The sequence below is a fragment of the Zalophus californianus genome, chromosome 11 (assembly GCF_009762305.2).
Source record: "Zalophus californianus isolate mZalCal1 chromosome 11, mZalCal1.pri.v2, whole genome shotgun sequence".
Lineage (NCBI taxonomy): Eukaryota > Metazoa > Chordata > Mammalia > Carnivora > Otariidae > Zalophus > Zalophus californianus.
The window spans coordinates 104,055,217-104,072,614 of NC_045605.1; the positions used below are offsets into that span (position 1 = coordinate 104,055,217).

Below are 17,398 nucleotides of genomic sequence, written 5' to 3' on the forward strand. Positions count from 1 at the left end.
CAGTGGGGTCTGTGACACCAATAGATGGCATGAGCCCTGAGAGAGGAACGGAGGGCTGGAAGCCAGGCCCCTGACCTGACTACATGTTTATTTGGAGAGCCCTAGGGAACCTCTCTAGATATAAATAGTCCTGGGCTCCACAGGCTCCTTAGTTCAGCTCCTAATTGCTCATCTTTCACTAAAGCTGAAAACTCAAAGCAAAATAAACTATGAGGCTGTCCCTGAATGTCCTACTGGTCACTCTCGCTCTTTACTGCTATGAGGGTGAATATCATTTCTCATCAGATGGGTACCAGCCCTGGTGAGTACACTTCTCAGAACTAGGTGAACTTAAGTGGCTTTCCTCTATTTCCTAATCTTGTGTACTAGCCCTCACCCCAACCCGCTGCCTCATCTCCCAACCCAGGGCTAATTTTGTCAGTTCCCAACACCCTGAAAGTTTTACAACAAATTCTTGCCGGCAAATTTTTTAAAATTTTATTTACCTTCATTATGTTATGTTAGTCACCATAGAGTACAGCATTAGTTTTTGATGTGGTGATCCATGGTTCATTGTTTTCCTGTAATACCCAGTGCTCGATGCAAACACACCCATGGGGATGGGCTCACCCATCCCCCCACCCCTCCCCTCTAAAACCCTCAGATTGTTTCTCAGAGTCTATAGTCTCTCATGGTTCGTCTTCCCCTCCAATTTCACCCCTTCATTTTTCCTTTCCTTTTCCTAATGTCCTCCCTGCTATTCCTTATGTTCCACAAATAAGTGAAACCACAGGATAATTGACTTTCTCTCCTTGACTCATTTCACTTAGCATAGTCTCCTCCAGTCCCATCCATGTTGAGGTAAAAGTTGGGTATTCATCCTTTCTGATGGCTGAGTAATATTCCCTTGTATATATGGACCACATTTTTATCCATTCATCTGTTGAAGGGCATCTCGGCTCTTTCCACAGTTTGGCTATTGCGGACATTGCTGCTATGAACATTGGGGTGCATGTGACCTTTCTTTTCACTACATCTGTGTCTTTGGGGTAAATACCCAGGAGTGCAATTGCTGAGTCATAGGGTAGCTCTATTTTTAACTTTCTGAGGAACCTCCACACTGTTTTCCAAAGTGGCTGTACCAACTTGCATACCCACCAACAGTGTAAGAGGGTTCCCCTTTCTCCACAACCTCTCCAACATTTGTTGTTTCTTGCCTTGTCCATTTTTGCCATTCTAACTGGTGTAAGGTGGTATCCCAATGTGGTTTTGATTTGAATTTCCCTGATGGCTAATGATGATGAACATTTTTTCATGTGTCTGTTAGCCATTTGTATATCTTCTTTGGAAAAGCGTCTTTTCATGTCTTCTGCCCATTTTTTGACTTACTTGTTGTTTGGGTGTTGAGTTTGAGAAGTTCTTTATAGATCTTGGATACCAGCCCTTTGTCTATAGAGTCATTTGCAAATATCTTCTCCCATTCTGAGGGTTGCCTCTTTGTTTTGTTGACTGTTTCCTTTGCTGTGTAGAAGCTTTTTATCTTGATGAAGTCCCAAAAGTTCATTTTCGCTTTTGTTTCACTAGCCTTTGGAGATGTATCTTGAAAGAAGTTGCTGTGGCTGATGTCAAAGAGCTAACAGCCTATGTTCTTCTCTAGGACTTTGATGGATTCCTGTCTCATATTGAGGTCTTTCATCCATTTTGAGTTTGTCTTTGTGTATGGTGTTAAAGAATGGTCGAGTTTCATTCTTCTATATATAGCTGTCCAATTTTCCCAGCACCATTTATTGAAGAGACTCTCTTTTTTCCATTGCATAGTTTTTCCTGCTTTGTCAAAGATTATTTGACCATAGAGTTGAGGGTCCATATCTGGGCTCTCTATTCTGTTCCATTGGTCTATATGTTCTTGCAGACAAATTTTAAGAATTCCACTAAAGCCTTTCTCCTTATCTGTGATCTGTGTTTCAGAAGCAAGAGGTTATGAGATTTAGTGTGAATCATGGCTTTGCCACTTACCAGCGCTTTGACCTTCAACAAAATGATTAATCTCTCCAATTCTCTTCTCAGCCTTGGGCTTGACAGATACCACAAGAGTAGCTATAGCAATGGACTGAGATTAACTGTGACAAGGGCCTAGCTTTGGCTACCAAGCTTATATCTGATAGTTTCCAGACATTGTTCTTCCCAGAGTTTTTCAGGTACCTATTGAGTCCACAACTATTGAACTAATTGATTCAGACATAAAATATTACAGCTGGAAGTGTTTGGGAAGAGTTCTCAACAGAAAAGTCAGTGTTCTTAGTCTGATAATAAATCTTCAAGGGGCCTCTGGGAATAAGCAGCACTCACTATATCTACTCATGAGTAGATCTCACTGTAGTTGCCAGGCCTCCTGGTTTTCTAGGAGTGCTACAAGTACACTCAGAGGGGTGGGATTTCTGTTCATCTAGATTAATTCTGGCTACAATATTTTTGTACATCTTCTTACCCTTGATACTGACCCAAGTCTTCTTGGGTTGTTCTATTTCATCAAACTTTAGAAACATCTTCCTCTTTCCCTCTGCTGCCTCTGATTTGAAGCTCTCAAATTTTTTGTATAGTTTGAAATCTAATCAGGGTAGGATCAGAGCCTGGTAGGGTACTTCCCAGCTTCAGTGTGATTACAAAGACTTGGGATGGTAGAACCCACACAAGGAAAAGTAGTCACTTCAGGTCTCCACACAGTTCCAGCAGGGTCAGGAAAGACCCCGGTCTCTGCCTCTCACACTCTAAGGAATTCTGCACATCCCTGCAGGGATAAAAGAGCCAATCATAACTTGGTTGATAAGTTTCAAATTTGTTCAACTGACTACTTGGAGGTTGTGTTTGTATGTGTGTGTTTAGCTTTTTAACCATGTCTGTCTCCAATGACACAATCATTCTTTATTCTCAAAGTAGCACCTTTCAGTATATAAATAGTGTGACCCACTCTTCTACAAATTTACCCCACCCCCTTCTCTGCTCTCTGGAAAGATCTGACTCTACCATTCAGTTAAAAATTTATTACCCAAATCTCCTCTTCCCTAATATGCATATAAAAACAAGGTGTCATTCTATTCAGGCAAAACTTAATTGTTTGAAATATAAAGAAAGTAAATTTCAGCAAACCAGGAGAGTCTGGAAAGGAGGGGATATGCATTAAAAAGGATAAAAACTGAATTAAGAATCAGGAAGCCTTATTCTAGTCCTTGGCTCTCTGATTGCCCTGTGGTAAGAAGTCACAGCTTCCCTATTCATCCATTCTCTTTGGCACTATTATGGGATGAGATCATAAAACCTGTCAGGTTCCTGTCTAGTTCGAACATCAAGGAGCCACGGGGAAAATGTGATTTTCCTTATATAGATTCTATTTCTTTTTCTTCGCCAACCAAAGACAACCCCTCTCCATCCTTAGCAGCTGATTTGTTGAACTCCCTCCTTCAACATGCAGCCATCTACAAGAGAACACTTGAGAAATATAACCCACCTCAAGAAGTCATTCAGGCCAAGATGGAAGAGAAGGCCTGCACAGACTGGATACCCTTTAAGAACAGGATGCTAATTGCAAGCACATTGATAATTCCTTTCTTTTTTGCACATAGAGGCTTCTGCTCAGCTGAGCAGCCAGGAGTGTGGTCACAGTGCTGCTCTGTCAGGGGAACAGGTGGTAGAGATACCTGCCTCACTGCTCACCACTGACAGGGGACCACTGGCCACAGGGTGGTTGACTATACACTTGGGGAGCTATAATAAGGCTGCACAGAGCATCTGGACACATTCTTCCTCCTCCTGAGGAGGAGGACACCTGGGGCCCCACACAGTGATGTTGAAGGGCCAAAGCCTGGGTACATCCTTGCCTGGGAGCTTTCCTGAGGGTGAGTGCACCCCTCCAAGTGGACATAGTCACAAGCGGAATCCCATGGGCATGTTGGGAGTGTTGAATGGGGAGACAGCTGGAAAAGAGGGAACCCAGCCCTCTGTCAGCATGGAAGGCAGCTGGCTGGGCACCCTGCCAGCTTCTGCAGAACCAAGACCTACCCCCAATACCTCAGCCCACTTCACCACTCCCTGCCTACAACTATCTCCCTTATTGAACCTATGTCCAGAAATGCTCCTTCGTCTGCTGCAGCCAAGGGTAAAGGTGAAACACTTAAATTACATTTTGTCAAGAAATAAGATGCTTAAAGGTGTCTCTCAGCCCATCTGCTGCTGGCTTTAGGTCATAAGGTTCAGTCATAAATGCCCATGGGTGCTGGGTTTTCAGTGCTAAGAAAACATGTGCCATCTGGTTGAATAGCTACACCATGAACCTAGGACTCTCCTGAAAGCAGTATTCCCAAAGTCCCCTCCCACCCCAGTTCTAGTCTCTCACCCCCATATCCCCACTGCAGTGAAAAATTAGAGTCCACTGTCCTGGAATAGCAGAAAAGAAAATTCTGGGCTGCTCCTCCTTCCATTAAAAACACGAGTCTCACTATTGGGTCACCTCGGGCTTTATTTGCCAGACTATGGAAATGGATTTTCCTGACTTGCATCATTTGTTGTAACTGTGTCAGGTATATTTAGTTTACCATCCTCCCTGGTTTCCTGTCTTGTGCCCATTCTACTTACCTTTTGTTGCTTGAAACTTCACTACAACTTCTTGTGAGTGACAGGCTGTGTTAAGATGTCACCCCCAGGGTCAGTATGACTGACCTCTTTCTTTCAGGAGAAAACCATGCAGAATTGTATATAACAAATCTTATGTACTAGTAACTCTGTCCTGCAATGCTGACCTATTCTTCTGGAAAATGTAAAGGTTTCAACATCTTGCTTCAATAAATCACTTGCTCTGCACTACTCTATATGTCTTGTTATTATCCCACAGTCTCCATCCTTGAGTTGGGGTGGTCTTGGTCATGAAGTGGCCATTGTGTGTTGTCAATAGCAAATTTCAGAGACTAAGTGTCCAGTTAGCCCTGGCAGCCTGGGGAGCAGGGATCACAGGACGAAATATTTGCTGAGGAATCATCCTGCATCACTATAGATTTCCCATTCACATGGCCAGAGTGAAAATGAAGGGTCAGGGTCTATGCAATTAAAACATTCCTGTGATGCTTTTGTATGAAGGATACCCACAGCCTATCTGGTCAGTCACATGATTCTCAACCAGCAGCATCACCAATATTGTGTCCTTATCACAACCACAAACGTGCTCGGTCCTCACACCTTCACTCTGGATTCAAGCCTATGAATTCTCATGGTATAATTTGTTTTCCATCTACTACTCAATTTTTAGTAAAACTCCAGGGTTCATCCTTCAGTTAACTCTTTTTGACTCTGCACATGCACATTGCTCATCAACGTCAAGAACACTCACCAACACTTCATGCTAATGCTTTTTCTCTCACATTCTCCTGAGAGCTCCAGAAACAGCATCCAGCTGCCATCTGGAAAACTCCTTTCAAGACTCCACAGTTACTTCAGAAGAAATGTAGAAAACTGTACCCACCGCCTGCCTGCAACCTGCTCTACTGTCCATGAGCCCCCTTTTCTCAATAGTGCCCCAAGCCATGAGGCACCTGATGCAAAATTTTGGATTAGTTTCCACTGGCTGCTGTGAAAGACTACCATACATTTAGTGGTTTACACCAATTATTTTCTCAACATTTGGATGACAGTGTCCAAAATCTGTAACACTTTGCCGAAATCATAATGTCAGGAGAACCACGCTCCCTCTGGAAGATTGAGGGGAAAATCTATTCATGGCTTCTTCCAACTTTGATGGTGGTGGAAACCATCATTCCTTGTCTTACGTCCCATCACTCTGATCTGATCCATGCCCTATGAGGTCAAAATGCCTTCTCCTTTCTGTGCCTATCAATCTCCTTCTGACTCCGTCACGTAAAATTATGGGATTATGGGGCATCTGGTTTGGCTAAGACAGTTAAGTATCTGCCTTCACCTGAGGTCATTACCCTGGAATCCCGGGATTGAGTACAGCTTCAGGATCCCTGCTCAGTGGGGAGTCAGCTTCTCCCTTTCCCTTTGCCCTTCCTCTGGCTCATTCTTTCGCTCACTCTCTCTCTCCCCCTCTTTCAAATAAATAAATAAATAATAAAAATCATTAAAATATATGGGGTTGCATTTAGAGGACAACCCCCCAAAATCAGGAGAATCTGCCCATGTCAAAATCTAGTTTTATCACATTAACAAAGTCCTACCATGAAGTTTAACATTGCAATTTGCAGGAATTGAGATCTGGGTATATTCAGGGGAGCTTTATAAGTTTACTACATTCACCTCTGCCCTTACAACCAGAATTTCCCTGAGTTCTGCCCCCTCTGCTCCCACATCCTCACTCCTGAGCTTCCACACTTTGCCACCTCCACAGCCATCCTCACAGTCCAGTCCCACCCTGCCCAGCTTGGGTCAGTGTCTCCTACGTGGTCCTGGGCTCTGTGTGATACCTTTCCTGAAATACACCCTCCTCATCCATGCCAAAGTGATCCTCCCATTAAACTGTAAATCTGATCTCACTCCTAGAACCATGAATTACTAAAGGTAATTTTTATTAAGAGGACTTTTTGAATCTGAAACCCAACTCAGTAAGCAATTGATACTACCTCTTCACTGAGAAATAGACGGTAACTGCTATCTACTATTATCAATTATTAGTAATGCCTTTATAATAAATGTGTATTTTTAACACACCAGGAAATATGTACACTCAAATGGGTCCCCTTTTGTGAAATACATTTTGTATTCAGTCTACACACTATGCTCAGAGGACACAAGGATTATGGAGCTCTTGCAAACTCTGAGATACCCAGACTGCAGACACAATGCTGGGAGAAGCAAGTCCCACCATTTGCATTACACATAAAGACATCCATGGCTCCATCCCTGGGCACCCCTTAACCTCTATCCCTAGGCACCCAGAACTCTATGCTCAACCATAGTTGTCTACATGCCATTCACTTATGTATCATGCTGAGTCACCTTATTGTACCAGAACAGGTACAGTTCTCTTCGCCTCTATATCCTCCCTGAATAGGACAGTCTACAACCTCACCTGTAATGTCCATTTCCCATCTCCTTCTTTGTGAAGCTCTGTCTGAATCACTTACCCTAAAACAAATCTTTATACAAAGACACACATGTCACTCTCAACACAGACACAGTTTTACAAGCACACACAAAATTACCCAGAGATACACAATATCACACTCCCTCCCCCCCCACACACATCCTTTTATTATCACTTTTCCTTTCTGTGATAGAATATTCATAATACAGAGTGGTTTGGGGTAAACTATTTTAATGAAACAATTTTATCAATCACTATTGTTGTTTCTTTTTTATAAATCAATTAGCCAAAATATAGTACATCATTAATTTCAGATGTAGTGTTCAATAACTCATCAGATGAGTATAACACCCAGTGCTCATCACATCACCTGCCCTCCTTAATGCCCATTGCCCATTTACCCCATCCCCCCACCATCTCCCATCCAGCAACCCGCAGTGTTTTTATCTACAGTTAAGAGTTTATCATGGTTTGTCTCCCTGTCTGATGATTTCCCATTCAGTTTTCCCTCCCTTCTCCTATGATCCTCTGGGCTGTTTCTTATATTCCATATATGAGTAAAACCATATGATAATGTATTTCTTTCATTGACTTATTTCACTCACTATTGTTGTTCCTAAAATACTAAGCATTTACTTTCATTGATCACTCTTATGGGCTAGTCATCATCCTGGAAGATTAATATGTTCTGTCTCTCTTAGTCCCTACTAGTAACCAGGAAGGTAAACAATTATTACCACCATTGAATGTGGAGTTGAAGAATGTCTTCCTCCAGTGTTCCTCAACCTTGGCTCTGTGTTGGAATCCACCGTGAAGATTTCCCAAAGCAACTGATGCCCAGACTGTCCCCCCACCCCTGCCAGGACCAACATATGGGTCTCTCTGCAAGCAAAAATCATGAAGTCCTCATTTCTTCATCTCCATCTCCTTTAGGTGCCAGTGGACCAGTGACTGGGAAGGCAGGTGCCACCAGTTGATGGGCAGAGGAGGACAAAAACCGCCATGATATTCAGAGAACCTCCAGCATCACCACAGCAGTCGCCTTGAGACCTTTTGGATTTTATTTAAGTTTTATTTTTTTGTAAGTAGTCTTCAAACACAACATGGGCCTCAAACTTATGACCCTGAGATCAAGAGTCCCATGCTCTCCCACTCAGCTGACCAGCCATATCCTGCCTTGAGGCCTTTCCTTATCTACTTCTGTAACCCTCAACCCTAGTATTGTCAGGGATATTCATTAAGTTCACCATTGTAAAACTAATAAACTCAATGTCTCATACAGGAACATTTTTAACTATCATGACAAATAACAAGACATAAGAGAAGTGAAAAAGTTATCAATATACCCCTAAGAATGAGATTCCACCATAGAATTCAAAGGCCATAAGGCATTCCACCAAGAACAAAGCCCTTATAGCTGAACATTCTCTCTGAAGGAAAACTTTGAGAGGAGGTCAAGACTCAGTTGGATTTTGAAGGACAAAGATGATGTGGATGACAGAATGGAGAAACCAAGGCCCTCCGTGAACAAAAACAAGATGAGCTCTGTGCACCAAATGACACAGATACCCACACTTCTGCCTGCACCTGTCTGTACTGGGGCTCCATTCACTGTCCACTTAGTGGGAGGTGACCTAGCACTACCGATATTTTGTCAAAGGGTAAATGCTTTTAGTGATTTCTCTAGCACTAAGTATCAATCAAGGCTTTATTGACATTTGAGGATGAAAAAGTCCTTTTTGAGTAATATCCTGAGCATCTCAGGTTGTTTAGGAAGAGCCCTAAATTCCACCCACTTGATGCCAATAGCACACCACACATCCTGTAGGGACACCTAAAACATCTCCAGACATTGACAAGTGCCTACAGGTATAGATGGAAGGAGAGAGTCAGAAAGTTTCAGTTAAAAAAAAAAAATCACTGTCCTCACAGTGCAAATACATTATATCAGTTCTGCCATATACTCCTTGTTACTGTTCCTGAGGGCCAGAGGTTCACAACTGTGCATGCCTACAGGTAGCAAGAAAAGTTGGGTACGTAGTGTAGGGAAAATTACTAACTCAATATAGAAGATAAAGGTGTAGATATCTAATGATCCATAAAATTGTCACATGTCTATGGGGATTAAATAACTAGCCACACATTTCTTGGCACCGCAATGTTGTATAAAGTTCATGGTTTGGGTGAATAAGCCAAGGAGAATTCACTGGAGGCAACAACTGATCCCGGCTTGGCTTCCAAATCCAGCTTGTGGTCCCAAGTCATCAGATGCATCCGGGATAGATTGGATCAAATTCACATTGGCTCAAGGTAATGGTTACTTCTGGGGAACAGGTCGATTGGGGTGGCCCAGTCCAGGCAAGGAATGGGCTACCACCACCTCCTGTCCTTACCAGCACTCTCCCAAGTGTGACACCAAAGCCCTCATCCAGGAACATAAATAAGGTGGTGTTAGTGCCAGAATGACAGGCTGGTGACTCGTTTTAGTGTGGGGTTTGATCCCTGACTTCACTAAAGATTCGAATTTAAATGCGCACCTCTTTCTAAATAGACCTAATAATAAAACATGTAATATAATCAGTGAAGTCTTTGTATACATACAAAATCTGTCCTGAAAAGCAGTTACACAACAATTAATTAAGCACCTACTGTGTCACTGTCTTCACACAAAGACCAGAGGTACACAGGCTGTAACCTATAGGACCATAAAGGGGAGGAAGAACATGGGATCAGGATCCTAGAGATGTCAGGAGTGAGCTGCACACACAGATCCAAGGTGTCTTGGCAAGGGAGACCTAGAGATTCAGAGTCAGGAAAGAGCACAAGAAGAGGGCTGTCTTTGATGTGACATTGGGAAGGAATAAGGAGTTTCAACCCAATGGGACTAAGGTAGGGACAGTGTTGAGGGGAGTCCACAGTGAACAAGGCCTCAACATAAACCTGGCAGGCTTACACAGAAATCAACCTGGACTTCACAAGGGCAGTTGTGTGAGTCAAGATCACAAGAATGCATTTGAGCCATATGATGACAGTCCATGAGGGTCAAACTAAGGAGGTCAATAGTGCTGAGAGATGTTTCTCAGCCAGAACACTAGACTCCTTAGCTTGGCTGCCATTTACAAGCATGGGATGTTGGTCAACTTACTTGACCTCTCTTGTCACATAAGCAGCTGGAGAGAAAGGGTATGCTCACATCATGGGGAGGTGTTGAGGGAGAAGACATGAACTGCATATCTATACCCAGGCAATTGGAGGCTCCTCATCCACTTCCCTGTCCTTGGAATATAGGTTCCACTTGCTTGGTCCACTTGCAGAAGCTGCCACAAGCCAATGCCTTGAGATAGTGATGTGTTGTTGAGACCATCTGAACCGGGTATGGGACTGAACCCACCTAAAGCTTCTCTGTAAACTTTCAGATTCTGGCAAGTGGGTGTAGATATCTACGCACCTTGCTGCTATGCAAGACAATCCTTGTATGTAAGCTCCCTATATCATTAAACCTGCCATATACCAACCCAGAGTGACCAGCCTTTTCTTCAATCTCTCCCAACTCTCTCTGTAAAGTGGTTGCCTTCAGATTACACCTGGGAAGCTGCAGAGGAGGTTGCAAACCAAGGGAGGGTGACCACACATGTCACTTTTCTCAGTAGAATCCTAGTTTATGCTACTCTCCTGACATGCCATCCACTTTGTGACCTCTTTCACACTCTAAAGTACCCCCCATTGGACCAATAAATGTCATCCTCCTCCTCTGCATTAGTTTGTTGTTTACAAGATTAAAGGAGGTTTGCTCCAGTTCCTTGCCTCGAGTGACCACTCTATTATTGTTTGCCATTCATGTTTTATTGAATTTTGGAAACAGATAAATATCCATTGCTGCTGGGCTTTGAGAAGATTACTAAACCAACAGTATGGAAGATGTTTGACAAAGAAGTTCTGTGTAAATTATATCTCAATAAAACTCTTCCAAAAAGAAGAGTATCAAGTAAGCATGGATCAAAATACAGTGGTTTTTATTCACACACAGGACTTTTACCTCAGATCTCAACATGATCTTCTCTAGATCTTTCAGAGAATGTGAAGTTCAACCAAGTTTCCAGTGATCTCTGATGGTTCTAGTAGTCCTTCAAGTTTTATCATAAGAGTTTTCTCAATTTTATAAAATGAATCACTGGCAGCTGCCATGTACACAGCACCTGTTCTGTGCCCAGCCCTGTTGTGAGGACTTATGACAATCCCCAGACTATTCCCAGGGTACAAAAAGACACAGCCTAATGAAGTGTGGATCACTACATCAAAAACTAATGATGTAATATATGGTGATTAACATAACAATAAAAAACTAATGATGTAGTATCCAAAATCTATAAAGAACTTATCAAACTCAACACCCAAAGAACAAATAATCCAATCAAGAAATGGGCAGAAGACATGAACAGACATTTCTCCAAAGAAGACATCCAAATGGCCAACAGGCACATGAAAAAGTGCTCAACATCGCTCGGCATCAGGGAAATCCAAATCAAAACCTCAATGAGATACCACCTCACACCCGTCAGAATGGCTAAAATTAACAAGTCAGGGAACGACAGATGTTGGCGGGGATGTGGAGAAAGGGGAACCCTCCTACACTGTTGGTGGGAATGCAAGCTGGTGCAACCCCTCTGGAAAACAGTATGGAGGTTCCTCAAAAAGTTGAAATTAGAGCTACCGTTCGATCCAGCAATTGCACTACTGGGTATTTACCACAAAGATACAAATGTAGGGACCCGAAAGGGTACGTGTACCCCAATGTTTATAGCAGCAATGTCCACCATAGCCAAACTGTGGAAAGAGCCAAGATGCCCATCGACAGATGAATGGATAAAGAAGATGTGGTATATATACACAATGGAATATTATGCAGCCATCAAAAGGAATGAGATCTTGCCATTTGCAACGACGTGGATGGAACTGGAGGGTGTTATGCTGAGTGAAATAAGTCAATCAGAGAAAGACATGTATCACATGACCTCACTGATATGAGGAATTCTTAATCTCGGGAAAGAAACTGAGTGTTATTGGAGTGGTTGGGGGTGGGAGGGATGGGGTGGCTGGGTGATAGACATTGGGGAGGGTATGTGCTACGGTGAGCGCTGTGAATTGTGTAAGACTGTTGAATCACAGATCTGTACTTCTGAAACAAATAACGCAACATATTTTAAGAAAAAAGAAAAAGAAGAAGACAACAGGAGAGGAAGAAAAGGGGAGTATGTCAGAGGGGGAGACGAACCATGAGAGATGATGGACTCTGAAAAACAAACTGAGGGTTCTAGAGGGGAGGGGGTAGGGGGATGGGTTAGCCGGGTGATGGGTATTGAGGAGGGCACGTTCTGCATGGAGCACTGGGTGTTATGAACAAACAATGAATCATGGAACACTGCACCAAAAACTAATGATGTAATATATGGTGATTAACATAACAATTAAAAAAATTAAAAAAAAAACTAATGATGTATTGTAAGGTGACTAACATAACATAATAAAATTAAAATTAAAAAAAAAAAGAAATCTCCACAGCAGGCTTGGCCCATGGCAAGTAGTGAGCCTGGTCTAGGGTTGACCTAGATACTGTGAACAACCAACATCTCACTGCCTTCAGATGTCTCCAAGGCCAAGGCCTTTCCTACCATTGCCGGGCTGCTAAGTCCCTCCCTCTCCAAGTTCTAGACTTTGGCATGATCTTAATGAAGAAGAGGTTCACTTCCAAAGAACAGGCCTGAGGTTAATGTCCCAACCACCCTGCAGGTGAGGGCAGAACTAATTTTACAGAATGAGTGAAAAAACATGTGGGATATCTTCTCAAATACTGCAGGTTGATTCATATCAGTAACTTACAATTTAAAACCACTTAAAGAATATCTAAATTTTAAAATAACCCCTTCATAGGCTTTGTGCCAATACATGAAACACTGAGAAAAGATGATTCTCACTGTCTGTTATTACTTTATGAAGTATGGTAAGTCCTCAAATGACCAAAATATTGGTTGACTATATATCAGGTCTTGCATGAGCCTGAAGACAAGCCAAATATAACTCTCTTTTGCCACATACTTTCTCTCTCTCCCATGACACATGGTATTCGGGGAAAATCTCTATCTGTACAAATTCACCCTTACAGCATGGTTTATCTTAATAGGGGTCAATAAGTGTCACACAAATGCCCAAACTGAGGGCTCCTTCATTCCTCTAGTTCCTGAGCATCATCTGGGGACCTGACTTAAAGTCCCTTTTGAAGAGAAAAAATCAGGCCTAGGTACACATGCATCCTGATATTTTGGTTTCTTCTATTTCTCCTTGTCAACACTGGCTTGTCAATATGTCCTTTGTGGGCTGAGTTAACTGTTTGTCATTCACCGGAGAATAATCATCATCTGCGGTGGAGAAAACATGAAGCTAAAAAAAACACACATCTCTTATTGTGGGCACCATGTACATGATGTGGGATTTTATTTTAATTCATCTTATTCCATTTTATTTTACTTTATTCTATTTTATTTTTTGCTGAGTAAGAAACTTATGCAAGGATCTGTGTCCCAGCAGGTAACAGGGCAAGTCCATACCAACTGGGGCACCAAGGGGAGTCCCCATTAAGACCTAGCCAAGCAGTCTCTCTTCTCATCACTACAGTCCTTCATTTGCTATGGAATGGAGATTGGTAACAATGGTCAACTGGAGGAAAGCACACACATTAGAACATCACATTTTTTCCTACTTCTAGCCCATCCCTAAATTAGTATTGTTCTTGGCAATTTATGCTCCAGCTGAATGATGGGAAGAAATGAGTCCCTAATAATCCAAACAGCAAATATTGCATTTATGGGTAGTTAATTCATCTCTCTGGCTTTCTCATCATTTTCATTTTCTTTTTGTTAACTTGAACCTACTTTGTTTCTCTTGTTCCTATTACCCTCCTATTGTCCCTGCTTAACGGATATGGTTTTTCTATTTCTATAGTAGGAGGTCGTCCTGTGTCTCTCTTGACACCAAGAGACACACTGTGTTTCCTTTCCTTAACTGGCCAAATACCAAGTGCTCCAGGGCCTCTGTAAGTGCTGTTCCTTCTGCCTAGAACATTCTTTCCCAGATCTTCCCCTTGATATCATTGTCCACTCATCCAGGCTTTAAAGTCTGTCCTCCTGTAGCTGGCCTGGACCTCTGTACAGGACACTGCCCTCGTGGTTGTTTTGTTGTTCTGTACAGCAATCATTTTCTGATGTCACTCATTCAATTTTGGGAGTGCTTGTTGCCTCCTTTGTGAGAAGTAAGCTCCGCAGTGTCGAAGTTCTGGTTGAACAACTGAATCTGGGGCACACAGCACAGCCACCAGTCATGGGGAAAGCTCATGGTTCCTATTGAGCAGTGGATGGATGAATGGTGGATGGATGGATGAAGGGATGAATGGATGAAACCTCCCATTTAGTCATTATTACCTTGTTTGAAGCCCTGGATAAGCTTTTTACAGAGTGTCTGTCATCCTTACAAAACCAGGTCTGGATTTATTCCTGCTCATTTTAGAAATGAGGAGAAGGAAGCTTGAAATGACCAGCAGTTTCACTTGCCTAAGGACACTTCATGATTAGGTGTTGCATCCAAGATTTAAATCCATATCTGCTTAAGCCCAGATATGGTCATCCTTCTAACACTCAGCACTACCTCTGCTGAGCAACCACTTGCTCTACAGCTTCACATCATCCTTTGAATCAGTGGGGAAAAAATCCTAAACAGAAAAAATATAGATGATAGATAGATGATAGATAGGTAGATGATTGATAGATGATAGATTATAATACAATGAATTTATGAAATTGAGTTAACTAAATGAGATATTCTTTGTAAAAAGAACTTTCAGAGAGAATGAGATGTTGTATTTCTCAAATATCAAGCACCTTACTAAAGTGTCTATGGGCCAGGAGGAGGGAGGGGTGTGAGGATATGAAGACCACACTAATAATAAAACAAGGATGACAACACAGGCTCACTTTACTGTAATCTGATTAGTCAACAAGCACTTTTGCTTAATTTCATCTAAAATCATGTATCATTGAGTTCCAAAATTGTTTTGGGTCCAACAAGCTCTGTCACCTTGGTTTCTACAAATGGAGCACAGACTGGCTGGGTTGCAGTTGATTCTTCCTGTCATTTCCTGGTCCAAAGCCAGGTTCATTGTGTGACTCATTACCTCATTTCTGGGAGAGATTAAGGTGCTGAACAAGAGAATAAAAGGAGGACTCCTAGGTGCTCACTGCCAAAGTCAGTTCCTTCCTCCCTGTCTGAATAACCAACCAGCGCTGCCCTCAACCATGAAGCTGCTGAGAGTCCTTGTGCTGATTGCCCTCCCCCTTTACTGTTCTGCAGGTGAGTTCTGTGTGGGGAGGGCAGCTTTTGGGCTGAAGATTGTGTCAGGGCCCTGCGGAAGACCTCCCGTTCCCCAAACTCCAGTGCAGAGCACCTCATTTCTCCAGTGTCTTTGTGTTTCATGGATACTAGTGTTTGGCTTCTCTGGGCTATGGAGGTAGTGTGGGGGTGGGGAGGGGGTTACACATGCTTTCAGGTTTAAAGGAAATCCTAGATCCTGAGCTTACTCTGCTAGATTTGAGAACTCAAGACCATTCACCGTATTCTTTCTGAATGTATGTGTCTACTGGGACATAAGAAGATGAACAATATCCTAGGGACACCCAAAAAGGGCTTCATACCTACATAATTGAGACCATGTTTGCATGTTTTCTTCCAGGTTCTGGATGCTTACCTCTAGAAGAGGTGATTAACAAAACAATCGATTCTCAAGTAAGCGTGGAAGAATACCAAAATTTACTTAAACCCTACTCATCTGGTCCTGTGACTGACCAGGCCCTAGCACAACTGAAGCAATGTTTTCTCAGCCAGTCAAATGAAACTCTGAACAAAGTCGGAGCGATGATGGTAACTATGGTTTCTTCTAATGAGCTTTAAAACCACTGAACAGGGACAAGCAGGCTCTAAGTTTGCCACTCATTATGCCACAGCAAGTGTTACACATGCCTTCTTTTATTTCAGTGAATTTAATTGTGGGTGCATGTGAATCCTTTGACATCCGGAAAGCCAGCCAAGGTCCCCGTGTTGACTTGCCTCTTCACTTTGTAGAATCTTTAGGGAATGATAAATGAAAAAGGCCAACGCAGGGAAACAACACACGCACACACACACACACACACACACACACACACACACACGCACGCACACACACACACACAAAATTTCTATCAAGGTAAAAAATGTCAGATTCTCAAGAAGGACCTCAGTTGTAGAAATGATCAGCAAAAAGAGATCCCTTTCTTCATAAAAAAGAGGAAAATGTTCATAAGAATTTTTAATAGAATCCAGAGAAACCCACTTGAAGAAGATTCTGTACATCTTTTCTTTTATTAGATTTTATTTATTGGACAGAGAGAGACACAGCGAGAAAGGGACTACAAGCAGGGGGATTGGGAGTGAGAGGGGAAGAAGCAGGCCTCCCGCCAAGCAGGGAGCCTGATGCGGGGCTCGATCCCAGGACCCTGGGATCATGACCTGAGCTGAAGGCAGACGCTTAATGACTAAGCCACCCAGGTGCCCCGAAGATTCTGTACATTTTATGAAAAGAATTTAGAATGCACTTTAAAGCAATCCCAATGTGTTAGTATAAGTGATTGGATTCCTTGACCATTAATTTAAGATTCCTTGACCATTAATTTAAGACCATTAATTTAATGAATGGCAAGTAGGGATCATGGGTATGAATCGGCCATTGGGGATGGAATTGCATAAAATAATAATCAGTAGTGTGTTTGCTCTATATATTTTATTCCTTATTCTAATATGCCAATGAAAACCTTCCAGGATAGACAATGTAGAAATATTGCCAAAACAAAAGGTAAAAGTATCCTTCACTGAGAAGATGCTGACACGGCACAGCATAGATGAACCTTGAGCACATTATGATAAAGGAAATAAGCCAGTGAAAAAGACAACTAATGCATGAGGTCATTTGCATCCATTTTAGAGTAGCCAATTTCCTATAAACAGAAGGTAGAATAGTGCTTTCATGGGTTGGGTGGTATGGGAAATGGGAATTGTTCAGTGGGTATAGGGTTTCACCATAGCAAGATGAAAATGTTCTGGACATTGCACCACAATGTCAGTATACTTAACAGTGCTGAACTGTATACTTGAGATGATGAAAATGGTCAATTTTATGTTATGTGTATTTACCATCAGAAAACATTTTAAAGACTGAAAAACGCTGCAACCTACGATAGTGGAATTTTTCCT

General features: G+C 42.3%; 1 protein-coding gene across 1 annotated transcript; it reads left to right on the top strand.

Moving 5' to 3' along the window:
• Window positions 1–15,408: 15,408 nt before the first annotated feature.
• LOC113915461 (secretoglobin family 2A member 2-like) lies at window positions 15,409–16,060 on the top strand. Its single transcript, XM_027581426.1, has 2 exons — window positions 15,409–15,463; window positions 15,843–16,060. Exons 1-2 carry the CDS (start codon window positions 15,409–15,411, stop codon window positions 16,058–16,060), a joined length of 273 nt encoding a protein of 90 aa, XP_027437227.1.
• Window positions 16,061–17,398: the final 1,338 nt, after the last annotated feature.

Excerpts from the sequence above, each read along its gene's own strand:
- LOC113915461 (XM_027581426.1), top strand. The coding sequence starts at position 15,409 with ATGAAGCTGCTGAGAGTCCTTGTGCTGATTGCCCTCCCCCTTTACTGT. Across the intron at positions 15,464-15,842 it reads CCCCCTTTACTGTTCTGCAG|GTTCTGGATGCTTACCTCTA; the intron begins GTGAGTTCTGTG and ends GTTTTCTTCCAG.